The sequence below is a fragment of the Galleria mellonella genome, unplaced genomic scaffold, assembly GCF_026898425.1.
Source record: "Galleria mellonella isolate WM207_F2 unplaced genomic scaffold, CSIRO_AGI_GalMel_v1 utg146, whole genome shotgun sequence".
NCBI classification, from domain to species: domain Eukaryota; kingdom Metazoa; phylum Arthropoda; class Insecta; order Lepidoptera; family Pyralidae; genus Galleria; species Galleria mellonella.
The window spans coordinates 5,478,882-5,497,605 of NW_026441999.1; the positions used below are offsets into that span (position 1 = coordinate 5,478,882).

General features: G+C 34.6%; 1 protein-coding gene across 5 annotated transcripts in view; it reads left to right on the forward strand.

Moving 5' to 3' along the window:
- LOC113523255 (deubiquitinase DESI2) overlaps window positions 1–16,487 on the forward strand; it is a 28,590-nt gene extending 12,103 nt beyond the window's left edge. For 3 of the 5 annotated variants that reach the window (XM_052891922.1, XM_052891924.1, XM_052891923.1), the window contains 7 exons: window positions 2,428–2,555; window positions 3,645–3,797; window positions 4,675–4,764; window positions 7,163–7,214; window positions 9,652–9,740; window positions 10,528–10,619; window positions 11,071–16,487. In XM_052891922.1, the coding sequence (XP_052747882.1) occupies window positions 2,428–2,555; window positions 3,645–3,797; window positions 4,675–4,764; window positions 7,163–7,214; window positions 9,652–9,740; window positions 10,528–10,615 (600 nt within the window). In that variant the 3' untranslated portion in view covers window positions 10,616–10,619; window positions 11,071–16,487. Of the gene's footprint in view, window positions 1–2,427; window positions 2,556–3,644; window positions 3,798–4,674; window positions 4,765–7,162; window positions 7,215–9,651; window positions 9,767–10,527; window positions 10,620–11,070 lie in introns of all 5 variants that reach the window. The other 2 variants (XR_008252505.1, XR_008252504.1) reach the window with 2 other exon arrangements.
- Window positions 16,488–18,724: the final 2,237 nt, after the last annotated feature.

Consider the following 18,724-nt stretch of genomic DNA (forward strand, 5'->3'; position numbering starts at 1 on the left):
GGAGTAGGTATTTCTATTTAACCCTGACCTGAAAATAGTTTTTATATAAAATAATTTTATCCTTACATTATTATGTACATTTTTTGTTTCATCTACAATAACCATATTGAGGGGAAAGGGATTATTAGTAATGGAGACTAAAAATCTCATTTTTAACAATATACCCAACCAAGTCGACCTCCACGCGGTTTCCACTGGATACTATCACGGTTAATTGAATGAATTCATCATGATGGGCTAACTGGCCTGTTCTCATTTACATATATCACCCTTCACTGGTGCTCCGCCAGCGTATACCGTTAGCGCAGGCGGGGCAGCCAATCCATTATCACTATAAAAAAAAAAATAATAAACTCGTCTCATGCGGGGTTAATGTACTGTTAATGACGTGATACAAGAGTCCATTGTTAGCAATTTATCCTGTCAGGTTGATTTCCACTCGATTCCTTCTAGAAATCATCGTGTTTTTTTTATGGGTGAAAATGGAGTGGCTACCCTGCCCGCGCCAACGGGATACGCCGGCGGAGCACCAGTGAAGGCTGATCGATGAGAATGAAAACAGGCCAGTTAGCCCATCATGATGAATTCATCGGGAATTAACCATGATAGTTTCCATGGAGAACTGCGAGGAGGTCGACCTGGTTGGGTATATTGCTAGCAATGGGATTCTTAGTCTCCGTTACTAACAATCCCTTTCCCCCCGAAATCATCGTGGTTACTTGTTAATGAATTAGGCACGATGGGCCAACTGACCCTCTTTCGACTTTGTCTATCATATCTTATGGTGCCCCGCCAATATATACCAATAGCGCAGACAAGATTAATAGTCCATTTTCATCCCATAAAAAACTTTATGCATGCACACTTATTCCGAATTCTTGGTTCAGTAGATAGCTCTTTGTTTATAAATGTAAAAATAAAGGAGCCAGTTCTATGCATTAGTTTCCAAATCTAAATGTTTTGGTTCACTTGTTAAACTTGACTTGAAAAAGTTAGCGTGCAAAATGTCAAGACGTTTTAATTAGCATAATAATACTGTATATATGTTGCAGTCGAAACTCTTAAACAGTCAAAAGTATTATTGCCTAGCAAAATCAGTCAAGAGTACTTTTTACTGAATAGTTTGGTCAAAAGTGGTTTTGACTGAAAATTATTGGTTATTAGTACTTTTGACAGCAAATATGCGGTTTTTTTTTGTGAATGAGAATGGAATGGTAACCTTGCGTGCGCTATCGGTATACGCTGGCGGGGCACCAGTGAGGGATGGTAGGTGATAATGAAAGCAGGTCAGTTAGCCCATCGAGACGTATTCCGCCAGAATTAACCACGATGTTTTCCAGGGGGAACCGCGTGGAGGTCGACCTGATAGGGTGTATTGCTGGCATTGGGTCAGTTAGATTCCATTACTAACAGTCCCTTTCCCCCCGCAAATTTGCGGTTGGGTTAGTTTAGGTACTTTTAACTGTTATTTTAGTCAAAAATATTATCGACTAAATCATACGGTCATAAGTACTTTTGACTGATTTCGCTAGTCAATAGTACTTTTGACTGGTTAAGAGTTTTGACTGCAACATATATAAATACTTACAAGGTTCGCCACGCGAAAACTGTATGAAACTATGAGAATATATTGGCTTACTTGCTGGAAGTCATTAATCGTAGGTGACAAGAAGAAATGTCTCTGTTTGGACTTGTACGCTAATACAATATATTCCTACTTCAATGTTGTAAATACTGTCCACTTTGCCGTCGATTTTGGGACGTCATTTCTCTAAACCTTTCTCTTAATCTAATATTTTTATTTTTATTTTATAATTTTGCGAAAGAAATGTTTTATGTTAATAATTTCGTAAACACACATTTGTATTTTAATATAATAGCTACCGGTTTAACTTACGTGTAGTCAGGCTCGTGTTCGGCACAGTCGCTCATGATTAAGGATCACGAATTGATTCCTAAACTAGTAGAGCTTTCTCTATCTAATTACACTTAAGATAAACCGGTAGTTATTATACTGTTCAATGGATCGCCATAAATTAAAATATATTTTAATTTTATTAGGAAATGACTTCATATTGGTGCTTACAAGAAAGATTTTGGTTTTAGAATTATATAGAAAAATAGTGCTTCAAAATCGACTCCGTTATGTAGATAGGTGTATAAAGTATAACCAAGTTTGGATCGATTTATTTTTAAAACGTCTTTTTTTTACACACCTTAGTATGGCAAACAAGCTGACGGCCCACCTGATGGAAGGTGGTAACCGTTGCCTATAAACATGAGCAGTGCCATGGACATAACAGAGTATACTGTTTCGCCCATGACACCCCCCATGCGTTGCCATTCGTCTACTTGGTAACCAGTGTGGCACTTTTGTATCTGCAGTGCTTGCTATATAATGTAGTGTGTTCGTGTTACGTGTTGCAGTCGTGCGGCATCTGCTCGATGTTCCCGTCGTGCATGTCGCTGCTGTCGCGGCGGCCCGAGCAGGCGGCGCCGCGGCCCGGCCAGGCGGCCGTCGTGCTCAACGTGTACGACATGTACTGGACAAACTGGTAAACCAACCACGCAATATATCTATCTACACACACATGTAGAGTAACGTTAAAGACATAAGCGTTCCTTTAAGGTTTTTTTTTTTTAATGGATGATAATGCAATGGTAACCCCGCTTGCGCTATCGGGATACGCTGACGGGGCACCAGTGAAGGATCATAGGTGAGGATGAAGCAGGTCAGTCGGCCCATCGTGACGAATTCAACAAGAATTGTTCACGATGGTTTCCAGAGGGAACCAATTTGAGGTCGACCTAATAGGGCATATTGCTAACAATGGGGCTGTCAAACTCCATTGCTAACAATCCCTTCCTCCCCCCTAGGATACAAGTGGTAAGACCACTTGTCTTCTAGAATTCTAATTATATAGTTTTTATTATTTGATGAAAAATCGAATGGTAACCCTATCTGTGCTGATGATATACGCTGATGGATGACCAGCGACGGATGATAGGTGAGGATGTGGGCGAGCGATAGGTGCGAAGCGAGAATACGTGAACAAAAAGGTCGACCTGAATGAATAAAGGAATAAATTTAGGGGGTATTTTGCTAATAACCCCCCCCCCCCCTTATAATAGATGATAAAGGAACGGTAACCTCGCCTACGCACTGAAACGCCTACGGATGAAAAGGCAGGTCAGTTAGTCCATCGTGACGAATTCAACGATAAATTAGTCACGATGGATTCCAGGAGAGACAGCGAGAAGATCGACCTGATAGGGTATATTGCTAAAATTACTAACAATCTCCCCCCCCCCCTTACTATATAGTTTTTTTTTTATGGATGAAAATGGAATGGTAACCCCGCCTGCGCTAACAGGATACGCTGGCGGGGCACCAGTGAAGGATGATCGATAAAAATGAAAACAGGCCAGTTAGCCCATCACGATGAATTCAACAGGGATTAACCATGATAGTTTCCAGGGGTAACCGCGTGGAGGTCGACCTGACTGGGTATATTGCTAGCAATGGGACTGATAGTCCTCATCACTAACAATCCAACCCCCCCCCCCCATAAGTTCGAGGTTATGATGTTATATATTGCTTAGATATGGTAAATAGGCTCATAAGTGCATGGTGTGGCGTGCAGGTACACGGCGGGCGCGGGCGTGGGCGTGTTCCACAGCGGGGTGCAGGTGCACGGCGCCGAGTGGGCCTACGGCGGCCACCCCTACGCCTTCACCGGCGTCTTCGAGATCGCGCCGCGCGACGAGCGCGAGCTCGGCGACCAGTTCCGCTTCAGGTCAGCACACATACTTGTGTTGCTCGTGGTCATGGTCAGTTCTCGGTCTGATAAGTAGAAACACTTCGAAATTGCTGGTGATTAGAACGAAACTGGACCGCTACCGATAGAAGTGAATACACTCATTGTTTTTTATGTAAAAATATTTTATTAGATCGAGATCGTACCGAGAGACCGAGATTATAGTGTAAACTTGGCCTGAAACTACCAAATTCAAATTGTTGCTTAATTGTTTTTTTATTCTGTTTTTTTTTTTTTTTTTATATAATTTACAACGTCAAACAAGTAACGACTCACCTGATGGAAAGTGATAAACATTGGGATAGTCAGAGGCATTTATCAACATAGTATTATATATAATATGTATAGTAGTTCCATCAAGTGGACCGTCAGCTTGTTTGCCATTCTAAGTTGTATAAAAATATATAAATACTATATATATATATATATACAACATTTTGTTGCTATTAATACTGCGTACAATGTTTGTAAATTGTTAAAATAAATATTTGATATAAAAATACTATACTTACGTATACATTCAGGAATAGCAACACATGAAGGGTATCATGGGTGATACAGTATACTCTGTTATTGTTAATGGCACTGCTCATGTCTATAGGCGACGATTATCACTTTCCATCAAGTGGGTTATCAGTTTGTTTGCCATTCTAAGCTGCATAAAAAATATTTAAATTAATTACCAAATATAATTACTAACACAACTAAATAATAACTTTATGCTACCATATTTCACTTGAATTGTTTGTCATTGTTTATTTTTATGTTTCTGGTGCAATCAAATTAAAGTTAAATAAATAAATAGTACCTCAATTCAAAAAGAGTTAACTATAACTGATATATCTTTATATTGCAGGCAAAGTGTACATATAGGTTATACAGATTTCAGCGAAGAGGAAGTGCGGCGGTTAGTGGCGGAACTAGGCAAGCAATTTCGCGGTGACAGGTACGTATACATTTTCTTTTTAATTTCGTCCTTTTATAATTGTGGCAACCCGTTGACAATTTGTTTATGTGTAAGCATTTTACGAAAAAATTACAGGACTGATTGTGATCAAATTTTTACAGTGTATTTAATTAAATAATAGTAATCAATATATATCTATAAAACAATAAAATAAAAAACCACAAAGTGTTTAAATTGAAATTTTTTTTCAAAAGCATATTTTGTCAAGTAGTGTATCGACTCTACTTGACAATAGATGGCGTAAAAACATAAAAGTGGAAAAAATATTGTACTGAAATGTGATTAAAGGTTACTATTTATTTCTTTAGTCGTATAGTATTATTAGTCGTTCTTATAATTAATATCTAAAAATTATATCCAAGGGATGTTGTCATTCTTCTGGTTGAATAAGTCTGCTGGATTACCTTCGTACTTATAAAATGGCGGTCATACACAATTAGGCCGATATCTTGTATTGGAGAACCACATTCGCAGGCCGCTGAATTAGTTCAGCCACACCCTATATATGTACAATTGGCAGCGACCGCAAATTTACTATAGTGTTCGTAAACGAAACCGCGGGCAAAACTAGTAAATAAATTCAAATTATTGGATGGGGGAAGAAGATTGTTAATAATGGGTTCTAACAGCCCCATTGCTAGCAATATAGCCTATCAGGTTGACTTCCACGTGGTTCTCCCTGGAAACTGCCATGGTTAATTCTTGTCGAATTCTTCATGATGGGCCGTCTGGACCTATCTTCATTCTCGCCTATCATCTATCACTGGTGCCCCGCCAGCATATACCGCTGGCGTAAGCTAAAAGACCGTTCTATTATCATCCATTAAAAAAAATACAAGTTATATTATAAAATATAATTTTTATGTTTTATGCAACTTAGAATGACAAACAAGCTGACGGCCCACCTGATTAAAAAGTGGTAACCGTCGCCTATAGACATGAACAGTACCATGGACATAACAGAGTAAACTGTTTCGCCCCTTATACCCCCCCATGTATTGCCACTTCTGAGGACTCAGATGTTATTCCTCTGTACCCTGTAATTTCATAACAAGCCCGCTACATTTAATTAAACAGTTCCACATATCGGAACGGTGCACGATTGTGTGCCAATAGTTTATCTCGTTATCGCTATATTATCGCGTTTGTCAAACGCAATAAGCAATATCAGTTACAAGCTGACATTTGGACATGTAATTTGCTAGTTTCGATTGTGTACAGGGCTATCGCAAGAGGTTTGTGAGGTATACAAATTAGCAACACGGGATTATGCTTAGAATTGAAAGAATATTCTTGAAAAAAATTGAAAGTATTTTTTATTGTATACCAGCTTTTGTCCATTACTGCGTATGCGTGGATTTTAGAATTAGGAAATCTAATGAAAAAAGTCCACTTTTAGATCATGTATCATATATAAAACATACTTTTTTTTTATTAAATTTGACCTTCAGGAAAACATCTGTGAAAACCGTATCCAATTTGGTGCCGTAGTATTTGGGTGACAGACAGACAGAATTTTACTAAAAACTATTGTTTTGACTTCTATTGTCTTTTTAAGAACTCTCATACCAATCTTTCTTAAATATCTCCATGTACAGACACCGTCTAGTTACAATTTTATTATATTATAATAAGGTTATAAAATATAATTTACATGTATGTAAAATGTATTTATTATTTCTTATAGTTCTCTCGTAATTGGTATGGGCTATAGACGTGTTAAGGAGAGGCCGGGTGGGCTGTGCCTACACCCCAGGATATATATTTATATACGGGTTTAGTACGGCCCATATGTCAAGACCATATGGCAATTTTTATTTCGTTACTTAGTTCTAATTAGATATTAAATTTGATTTTTATGATCTTGCGCTATTTAGTAATTTGTATTCACTTAAAATCAGATACCAGAGGGAGACTTTGTACTTTGTCGAATGCTTGGGTACCTCTGTCCCATTCGTGTTTCTACCGTGAAGCAGTTGTGTTTGCATGGTTGTGTTTCGGTTTGAAGGGTGGGATATGGCGTGAATTTACAGGGTACAGAGGAATAAGACCTGAGTCCTCAGGAATGGCAACGCATGGGGGGTATCATGGGCGAAACAGTATGTGTGTGTACTGTTATGTCCATGGTACTGCTCATGTGTATAGGCGACGGTTACCACTTTCCATCAGGTGGACCGTCAGCTTGTTTGCCATTCTAAGTCGTATAAAAAAAATCGTGAGTGTGTATATATATATGTGTAAAAGTCGAGTTTTCGATTTTTTTTTTCGATATAGTTTTGATTTAGGAAACGAACTGTTCGAAATATGAATTGTGTTCGTGGTTCCATCTAGTGGCGATTTGAAACAACAAAAAGTTATTGATATTTTTTTATTGCAGGTACCACCTTATGAACAACAATTGCAACCACTTCACGTCCGCGTTTTGTCAGGTAATTACTTAATCACGTATTAACTTTAACTTAACTATCTTTTGTTTTCAACTAATACTTTTTTTATGTTTCTTACTTTATAACTACGTTAGTTCTAAGTCGATTTGGTAAATTCATTTTTTATTTGAAAGAACATACTTACAGATCGGTTCTATAGAAATTTTATCAAAATCGGTTCAGTGGTTTAGTTTTAAATTAAAAAAATGGTTTTGTCACAAATGAAGTCGGTTTTGTTTTTGTGTAAAGAAAACTACAAGTAAAGCCGAGCCGCGCTTTAAATAACCTCTAGAAATAAACTTTTGAAGCCTCAAATCTAGTTCTTTTAGGTATAATAAAGAGTTTATGATGAACCAGAGAGATTCATAGCTGTGCAATATTTATTTATTGCTATTGTCAGATACTTATAAGATGTTTTAAGAAGGACGCTGCTGCCCATTCTTCACCCTCCCTTAATCGCCTCAGTCCTACTGCTAGCAATATAACCTGCAGATCGTCCTCCATGTGGTCTCCCCATGGAAACCATCGTGCTAAATTCCTGGTGTGTTCATCACGATGGGCTAACTGACCTGCCTTTTCATTCTCACTTATCATACCTCACTGGTGCCCTGCCAGTGTATACCGTTAGCGCAGGCGGGATTGCCGTTCCATCATCATCCATCAAAGAAAGACCCTTAGTCGGTTCTTGTGACACCCACGTGAAAGGAAGGGGTGGCCTATTCTATGCCGGGAATATCGAGTTTTTTTGATGGGTGAAAATGGTATGGTAACCCCGCCTGCGCTAACGGGATACGCTGGCTGAGCACCAGTGAAGGGTGATAGATGAGAATGAAAACAGGCCAGTTAGCCCATCATGATGCATTCATCAGGAATTAACCATGATAGTTTCCAGGGGGAACCGCGAGGAGGTTGACCTGGCTGGGTATATTGCTAGCAATGGGATTCTCAGTCTCCATTACTAACAATCCCTTTCCCCCCGGGAATATCGAGTTACATGAGTACATGTATAAAAATTTGCATTTGTACGTAATCGATGTGTCAAATGAAAACAACTGCGTCTTACAATAATGGCGGCGTGGGAAAGTTGCCACAATCACTAATCAACACAGTGGCGTTCTTTAATAATTAGTGTACTGTAATTGTGTTTGTTGTGAGCGAGTGTGACCGAGGTCGGCCGTTTGACCGACTTCAAAAAAGAGGAGGTTCACTTTTCGACTATTATATTTTTAGTCGATTTTTTATTTTTTGCTCGTACATTATTAATAATGGCAAACTAACGAGAGGAAAAGGGATTGTTAGTAATGCGGTCTAATTGATCCATTGCTAACAATACACCCTATCAGGTCGACCTCCACGCGGTTCCCCCTGGAAACCATCGTGACTAATTTATCGTTAAATTCTTCACGATGGGCTAACTGACCTGCTTTTTCATCCTCACCTGTCATCCCTCGCTGGGGCTCCGCCAGCGTATCCCGATAGCGCAGGCGGGGTTACCATTCCATTATCACCCATTAAAAAAAAAATGGCAAACTAACGGCCCACCCGACGGAATGGGGTAGTCGTCGCTTATAGATATCAAAGAATACTCTGTGACTGCCACGGTACCCCTCATGCATTGCCATTCCTGAGAACGATGGGCGTTATGCCTCCTTGAAACGATTTTAATGATTATTTTTCAATTGGGCTCTAAAAACCGTTGTTGTGTGTGCTATAAATATGTTGACATGTGGCATGTGACAGATAACACTTAAATAGTACATATTAGTAGTAAAAAGGATATAACCAAAAAAAAGCAAGACTTTGTAAATAAACCGTTTTAATAAAACATAATAAAAACTTAACTAATTCTTATCGAAGTTATCACAGAATTAGTCTGAATAGTAAATGAAGTTAGTCACAAATTGATATAGCTAATTATTCGATTATTAATTTGACTACAGACTGTCTTACGGTTGAATGGCTTATTTTTTTTTTGATGGGTGAAAATGGAATGGTAACCCTGCCTGCGCTAACGGTATACGCTGGCGGAGCACCAGTGAAGGGTGATAGATGAGAATGAAAACAGGCCAGTTAGCCCATCACGATGAATTCATCAGGAATTAACCATGATAGTTTCCAGGGAGAACCGCGAGGAGGTCGACCTGGTTGGGTATATTGCTAGCAATAGGATTCTCAGTCTCCATTACTAACAATCCCTTTTCCCCCCTAAGGATGGCTTATTCGCCTGTTTACATTATCATTAAGTTGAATTGAATCAGTATATATATATACTATTCGTTGTGCTTTTTTTTTTATAATATAAGGGGTAAACCAGCACGCGGCTCGCCTGGTGGTAAGTGATACCGCCGCCCATAGGCACCGGCAACAAAAGAGAATTTACAGGTGTGTTGCCAGCCTATCAACAAGGATTATGTTTTTTATGTTGGCCCTGTTTGCGCAGGCGCTGTGTTCGCGCGACATCCCGGCGTGGGTGAACCGGCTCGCGTACGTCAGTTCGTGCGTGCCCTTCCTGCAGCGCTGTCTGCCCAAGTGAGCCCCTACTACCTATATAGTTGGTATAAAAACATATTATTGAATGAATTAATGAATGAAAACTCTTTATTGTTCACCTCAAAGAAAGACACATACGCAATAGTCAGCATTACGAAAAGTAAGGTAATTAGAGGCAAAAATGGACGGCCTTATCGCTATATAGCGATAGCCTTATCTTTCCTTCTCTTTCTCTCACTTAATTTTTCTTCTCTTGTAACTGTGTGTATAAGTGTATATTAGTATTTTCCCTTTCAAATGAAATTCAGAAGCTTTGACTATTTTAATTTCTAACAGCTCTAATGAACTTATTTATAAAACTATAATTGTAAACAAATTTGGTTGGCTGTACTAGCCATAACTCATACGCACAATAGCCCAAACGAGCGCGTGCGTGCGTGCGTGCGTGCGTGAGTGCGTGCGTGCGTACGCGCGTGCGTGTGTACTCGTGTGCGTTTGTGTGTGTTATTATATATGTAGTATTTCGTAAATACCTGGGGGTAACAACCCAGAATACCTAGACACTAGCTGTTGCATAAATCTAGTTTTCTGTCTGTGAATATAGTTTACCGTCGGCAAGTCTAATTATCTATGGTTCTGTAACATAATTAAAAAAATAAAACTTATCCTTGGTCTGTTTCAAAATGGAGTTCCATTGAACACTAGCTAATTTTAGAAGTGTTAATTTCCTAAATTGGCCTGTCTGAGAATCAAACCCTGTATCATGTGTATATACTATATCAATGAAAATTACTTTAGTTGAAATTCAAATGGTAACGTTGTGCAGGGAGTGGCTGACGCCGGCAGCGCTGCAGCACTCGCTGGCCGCGCACTCGCGCTCCTCCTCACCGCAGACCCCCACCACGCCGCAATAGCAACGTGAGTATACTACATTCATCATCTTCACCATCGTTGGCGTACTTAACATTATTTCCCAGGGGGCCTAGCCCCTTAAAATAGGTGTATACCCACCTACTCTCAGACTTGTCTTTTTTATGCAACTTAGAATGGCAAACAAGCTGAGGGTCGACTTGATGGAAAGTGGTAAACCTCGCCTATGGACATGAGCAGTACCATGGACATAACAGAGTATACAGTTTCGCCCATGATACCCCCCATGCGTTGCCATTCCTGAGAACTCAGGTGTTATTCCTCTGTACCGTGTAAATTCACTGCCATATCTCATCCTTCAAACCGAACACAACTGCTGCTAGAGACAGGAATGGGACAGAGGTGCTCGAGCAAATGACTTTTGTACAAAGTCTCCCTCTAATATATTTTTTTTTTTATTTATATATTTGTATAAAATAGTTTTTTTCTTTTTTAACAGACGACGTGCTGCGTTTGTGCAGATAGAGAAAACGAAGTGTTGTGCGAACTATACCTAGATCTAGTAAGCTAAGTTCGTTTGGCGCATTGTCGATATATTATATGTATATTTCACTTTATTACGATTACTATTAACGATTATTGAACGTTGTATACCTTTAACGATTTTTCGGTATTCCTTTTATTCATAAAGTAATGCGTACCTCTTAAAAGAAATACATTAAAGTCACGTAACCTCTCTCTCTCATTTGTATCAGTCCCCATTGAAATGTTTTCTAATCATTTAGATTAATATTTGTATTCATTAACTAAATTAACTATGTAATTTTAAATAATAAATTGTATGGTTAACATGAGAGTGTAAACGAATACGCGTTGGTTTTCCAATTATTTCTTTTAAACTTGAGGTCTAATTTAACTTTTATAATAATTACAAAAAAAAAGGAATGTTCTATGCCAAGAATGTATCTAAGGAATAGATGCATGCATTTCTGTTCTTTCTTTCAGCGAACTCTTATTTTAATTCGAGCATTGGATAAACGAGAGAGAGAGAGAGAGAGATAGTGTAAGTTTATTAAGAAAAAAAACACTGTCTTCTTATTTTTATGTCATTATTTCTGTTATTCAGTGAGGCCGTTTTTGAGATGCTATTTCTCTTAAACTTAACAGCTTAACTTTATATTTTAATTTGATAGTTTCGGGAAATTACTATTTTATGAACGGTCATAAACTAAAATTGCAATAATTTGGACCTTAATCTATTTAAAAAATTGGTTTACATCGTTTCTTACAATAAAGATTTCATTGTGATATCAAATTATAATTTAAGAAGATAGGTTTAAACCTTTAAAGAAATGGCCCCTCAGAATCGTCCCCAATATCAGTAAAAAAGTGACATAGATTTAACATTTAAATGAAGTAATGAAATAATAAAATATGGTCTTGTGTTAGTATTGAAAAAAAAAACAGTGAATAAACATAAAAAAAAAGAATAAAAAGTTTTATTATTTTAAACGTGGGCGGTTGGTAGCATTGGCGTATTTAAGATTATACCAAGAAGCTTGGGGTTTCTTAAAAGACGTATATGCACTCTCCGATATGTCTTTACGAAGGTTCAATCACATCCTGGCGTGGGTACGGCCCACCCAATCCCCAAACGTAAATACGCCTAGAAAAAAATTCGTGTTACATCTCCAAACATAATTTATTTGTTACTGTTCTTAACATGTTTTTATGGACCTTGAAACGTGACAAAAATGTATGTGTATAATTGTAATATAACTCTTAATACGTAGTTATAGTGCTCCGTCCGTTGAGATTCTCTTGTTAAATATTACTGTTAGGGTAGTCCAAAGTTGTAAGTGCGAATAAAAATGTAGTACAAATGGTGTCACTAAATTGAAAATGTTACTTTATCCAATATACGTTTGAATACAGTGATTACATAGTTGGTAAAAAAAAAAAACAAAATAGTCACGCCCATTCGACAAGGATAAACCAAAATTGTAAGCACCTTATAACGAAGTTTTTTTCAAACTGTAACATTTTCTCGAAGAAATGTGTTATAAAGTTTAAAAAATAAAGCCTTCTGTATTCAAAAACATTAAAGACTACAAATAATAATCGATCTTTTAGAATTTTAAGTAAAATTTGTAGTACTATAGATATAGCCTTATTGTTCTATATCTTGTTTAAATTTAAAAATGTAGTTAACATTTATTGTATAGAAGATTCATAAAAATAATTTTCCTTTCAGCTTGTTAAAAAACTAATGTCGCGTACAAAAAAAAAATTAATATAATTCAGTAAATTATAAAGAAAATCAGTTCAATAAATAAAAAAGAAAATAGAATAAAATTGTTATACATGTTTATATTCTCCATACATAAATAACACTTATAAATAATGCAAATGCGCAGCCATTTGATAACTATGTTATTGCATGTAATATACAATTTGGACTATAATACAATATGTTACTGGACTTCTTTACACATGTGTCCTAAGGTTAATGTCAAAGTGCCATCATCGGTGTAATTATAAATTAGTTATATTAAATTTATGAATGTATAGAAATAATTGTTATTCATACTTACTACTTGTTTGTCAAAATTAGGATTTGAATATTAGTAGAATTAAGCGATAGTTTAAAACTACGAACCTCGGACTTTGTTTAGTTAGATTTTGTCTAATTTGTGATGAAATATAATTTTTTTATACTTGGCACATTTTTTAAACAAGATGCCAAAACGGCATATTTTAGTGTAATTTATGAAATTGGTCATTTTAAACATTACCGCCGAAATCATTAGACAATCAATACAAAAATATAACAATTAATTTATCATTGATATTAAAAAAAAAAAAAAAAACTATTCTCATATTGTTTACTCAATACTAAGCTAAGTATAAAAAAAAAATAGATTGTTTTCATTATTGTACATAGAGTGATATTTAACTTTCTCTCGTTAACAGCATCATTTTAAATCATTCACAATTATCATGTATTACGAATAATTTTCCTTTAATTAATAACAATAGTACATTGTAATAAAGTCGTATTTAACTTGACAATGCGCCAATAAATTTATCAACCACACGGGGGCGTAAATGTGGTTTTTTCTAATGTACCTATATGTAGTTCTCTTTTGTGTGATTTTTTGTGAGTCCATTTTTTGATAAACTATAAACAATGTTCGTATGTTGTTATAGACTCTATGTGGTTGTAATATAACTTCATTTTAAATGTCGATTACCCACAATGATGTGCCACTCTTCGCCTCAGTGTTTCGAGTTTTTTTTTTTTAATTATAACAATGTACCCATCTCTATTTAGTCGTTTGCTGCGGTTCAACAAGTGAATTATGCACTTCACAATAACACAAAACAAAAAATATTTACAGAAAAATTTTTACCTTTTTTTCTTGCTGGACCTCAGCCTAAAATAATAGGATGTGTAATCATAAAAGTAAATTTAATTTAAACCTTGAAATATAGTTAGACATGATTCTTTTGGATGTGAACAATTGAAACTATTTGTGTGCCTTTACCACTTCCGAGCAAAGTTGGGTATTCATCGTTAATTAATCATAATTATATAAGGATATCTCAGTAATTCTCTCAAATAAAAAAAAAAACGGAGTCTTTTTTTGATTACTTGTCGAGAATATAGTTAAAAATCTTACCTTACTAATTTTTTTCTCACAGCCATGTTATGTTTAGGTTAAACATATGTTAAGGTTGGTCAAAATACTACTTGTTTAGTATTTGAATTTATTCACTGTGAACAGTAAAATGTTAACATAAGTTTGTTACCTGGACTGAACCATTTAGAGAACTACAGCGGTTTTCCTTTAGGTCGTGTTAAATAAAATAGGGTAGTTTCAGAAAAAAAAAAAAAAAATAAGAATTTTTCGAAATGTAATTTAGTTTTGGAAACAAAAAATCAACGTATTTCAAGGTTTTTTTTTTATTTCTCTATGTATCAAATTGTTGGTTATCTTAGAAATTTAGGATCTATAAATACTAAATAATATCTAAAATAGACATACAATAAAATAAGCCAACATAGCATACATATAACTCATATAAGAGAAGTTGAAAAATTATAAACCGTTATACTTAAATGCTCCTCTTTTTACATTTCACATAATCATATTTTATAATACAGGTTAGACAGGAATTATACTAAGCAGAGGAAGATTGAAACACATGCAATAATAGCAATAAAATACAAATACATATTAAAATAAAATTAATATTTTAAACAACAGATAATGAGAAAAAATTTACAAAAGTAATTGGACTAAGGAAGTAAAATTAAAAAAAAATCCAATTTGAAGCGTTTGTGAAACATATTCAAATTTTTTTTTACTCCATTATATATTATTATTAACTATATTCGACGGATTCACGATTTCATGAATTTTATCATCCTATGTTTAAACGATATTATATTTGTTGTTACTTGAATAACTACTTAAAACAGCATTTTTCCTTTTTTAAGTACTTATTGAGGGACGAGCGTTGTAATAATTTCCTCCTTTCTATATTGTGTATGAAAATATTCTCAAAATATTTTAGGTCACAATAAACAAGTATTATAATTATGAATTCATATTTCATAGTTTTATAATCGACTAGGTAATCTTGTACTTTCAAAATATGAACATTAAAATAAACCAAAGAGCTGTCTCTTAATTAAAGTGTATACTTTTTAAGCCTTAAAATTTCAGTTTTCAATTACTATTTTATATATTTTCTTATATTGTTCTATCAAGACATGACAATAACTATTAAAAACTATCTGAACTATATGTACTTTAAACCATGCATATTTTCTGTAGCTTTATTTTTTTTAGTATTAGTATTAATTTTAAGTTTTGCTACATAAACGCCCAAAAGCTGGTCCTATTCTTGGTTTCCAGATAAAACTCCTGAGCGTAAACTACATGTGCTCGGGGTGTTATAATAAAATAAATGTAGTTATTGCTCTATAATGAGTTTGTTTGCGCAAATGGGATACTTTCCCGATAAACACAAAATTTCCGTTTGTAAATCGTGTACTTGCACGTGTTTCGTAGCATGCAATTTTAGATATTTTATTGTAATCGAACTTTATCTCTCTTCATACCAAATTTGAGAAATGAAATAAAGAAAATTAATGGTCGTCAGCACAGATCATTAATATTGTAACCTCTTTTTCGTATGGATTTGTTATTTACCAAAGTCGAACTTAAAATTTTATTATAGGTTTACCTGCTTTTAATGTTTGCATTTATTTTATAACTGGTTTTGTGTGAGAGTGCGTAGATCAGCTAGTATTAAGTGTACGATATTTTGCATTACAACTTTGATAATTTACAAAAAAAAAAATTACATTATAATTTACTTGATATTTATTAGCCTGCGCAGTTTATTGTACTCATTAAGAATATTTTCGAATATAATTTGTAATTTCAAATGAAATTACAAATTTCGTAATGCATTAATCATATTAAAGTACTTTTATATTCGGATGTAGTTGGATTTCAATTGTTTGTGTAATTTTGAGTACCTATCGTATAAATCTCTATTTTTATTGTAATTAATGACCCTGTACATATTTGTAGTCGACAATTTGTATTAATTAGTATTGAGCGTTTTACTGTTAGTTTTTATACCTAATTTGGTCATTTCGTCGTACATGTGTGCAGGGTCCTTTTAAGAAGTGTGGTATCGAACTAATTTAGAGATATGATAAACTATATAACACTGTTATATATACAAGTAATTCAACTGGTCCCGTGTGATGAGTTAAACCATTATATAGACCGTTCGCTCATCGGATGGGGATATAAAATTTTCAAAAATGTTGTCAAATGAAAATATTGGCAATAGATAATTTTTGAATGAATAAACTGGGTAAAAAGTTTGCAATTTGAAGTTTTATTGTAACCTCCTGGCAGTAGAAATTGTACGTACCATTTTTTATCAATAGACACATGAGGTACTTTTTGTTCGCAAAGAAAGTTTACATTCTACATTCTTATAAAAATTCTTTAGTTCTTTCCGCCGAAAGATCTTTTGTCTGCACAAGCGATAAAAGGAAACGAACAATATCTTAGTGCATACATTTTTATTAAAATTATATCATTTATTTCGACATAAACATAATACCCACAGCACTTAAGAACTACTCACATTTTTACAGAAGCTATAGCTTCGCTCATACAGGCCAGCGTACACGCTCATTCGCACAGTAATTACTATTATATTACTACATTAAAAACCTTATAGATAAAAAGAAAAAAACTAACCAAGTACTATCAAGTTTTTCTTTTCCAACAATGTCTTTGATATACAAATTTTGTCAATTAATTCAATATTTAATGTTTTTACAATTAGTTTACCCGATGTGCACTGGTTTTAGAAATTGGAACATAAAATCTTAAACGTAAGGAACAAAGTACTCCAATTGGCAAATAATATGTCAAATACATTGGATATTTGATTTAATGATGGTGAATAAGTTTAAGACTTTTGTATCAAACAACAGCGACCTTGGGGTCGATTCTGAGACGCCATTTCTCTAAAGCTATCGCTATGAATGAAATGAAGATTTCAATTTGGTATCACCGCGAAATCTAAAGACAACTAATTTACTAATAGATTTTATTCAAAAATTTTGAATTACGCTTTATTGCAGCATTTACAAAAATAACAAATACAGTAAATTTTATTTAAAATACGCTATCGAGACTTAGCGCGACAATTTTTTTTTTAAATTAACTACAGTAAATTTTATTACGTCAACGGCTGTGTCGTATTTTTCAGAGAGGCTATAATGGCCATACTTCATTACGGTCACGGCCATTAGCCTCACTGAGAATTACGAATCGGTCTTTTAGATAATCAGGAATCGTCTTAAAAAGGATCGAAATAAGAGATATGACATACAGATTACGCGAAAATGGACAGGAAATCATTTGACTACAAAATGTTTCATATTTCCAAAGCCCTAATATGAAGCGAATATATAAATTTTGAAGACGCTGAAGCTCGTTTAATTGCTCTTTAGTGAAGTCTAAATAACAGGAGTCAGCAGAATCGGGAATTGGCAGGAATAAATTGTGTGCAAACCTAATATTGGTGTTGAGAGGTATAGTTATGTAACAAAGCTCTAATACTATTATTAATTTTAGTTTAAGAAAGTATAAAACAGTAAAATCTCTAATTATCACATTAAAATATTACGTTAGGACATAAGTTTAGAAAAATGGCATCTCAGTATTGGCTCAACTATGAGTTATTGTGACAGTGATATTATAGCTTATAGAAGTATTGTCCAAGTTACAGACAAAGGTGAGTGATTATTCATAAGAATTTCGTGTAAGCTGGTATTGGTGTCTAAAACATCTGTATTACTAGTGTTCAATATTCGAGTAAAATTGCTTTATATGTAACTTCTTGTTTTGTAGGTACTTAGTATTTTTTACGACACGAGTGTAGGGAGTTGACACTTGAAACGCGCATTTGTGGGAAAATATTGCATAGTATTTTATTCAGGTATTTTCAATGTATATACTAGTACAGTATTTATATTATTGTGAGAAAACAAAATTTTCATTATACATAATAAATGATCGATTACGTTAGATTGCTGACGTATGCATTAACTTATGAATCAAAGAAACTTACGTGTAAGTAGAAACATCTTAAATAGCTACAGATCGCTAATACGTAACGAAGATAAATTTTTCAATACTATTGACAAGTAACTTTGGTAATATTTGCATTACTTTTGAACCCAAACATTGATATTTCCGATGATAATTTACAAAATGTGACACCATAATACCAATATTGTTTGTATTAGCTTCTAAAATATTCATATCTGCATACACTTCTATGCAATCTGTTAAATAATTACATATATTTTTCAAAACAGAAATATCAAATTATCGAATTAAGTTTTAAATTCATAAAGTCCAAAATAATATAATATAAAAAAAATATCTTTATAATTCATATTAGCAATTTAAATCTAAAAGGGTTTTTTATTAAACAGAAAATTGCGAACAGACTGACAGTCTATCTGATGGAAAGTTGTAACTGTCACCCCTATAGACATAAATCACAAAATATACTGTGATGTCTATGATACCACATATGAA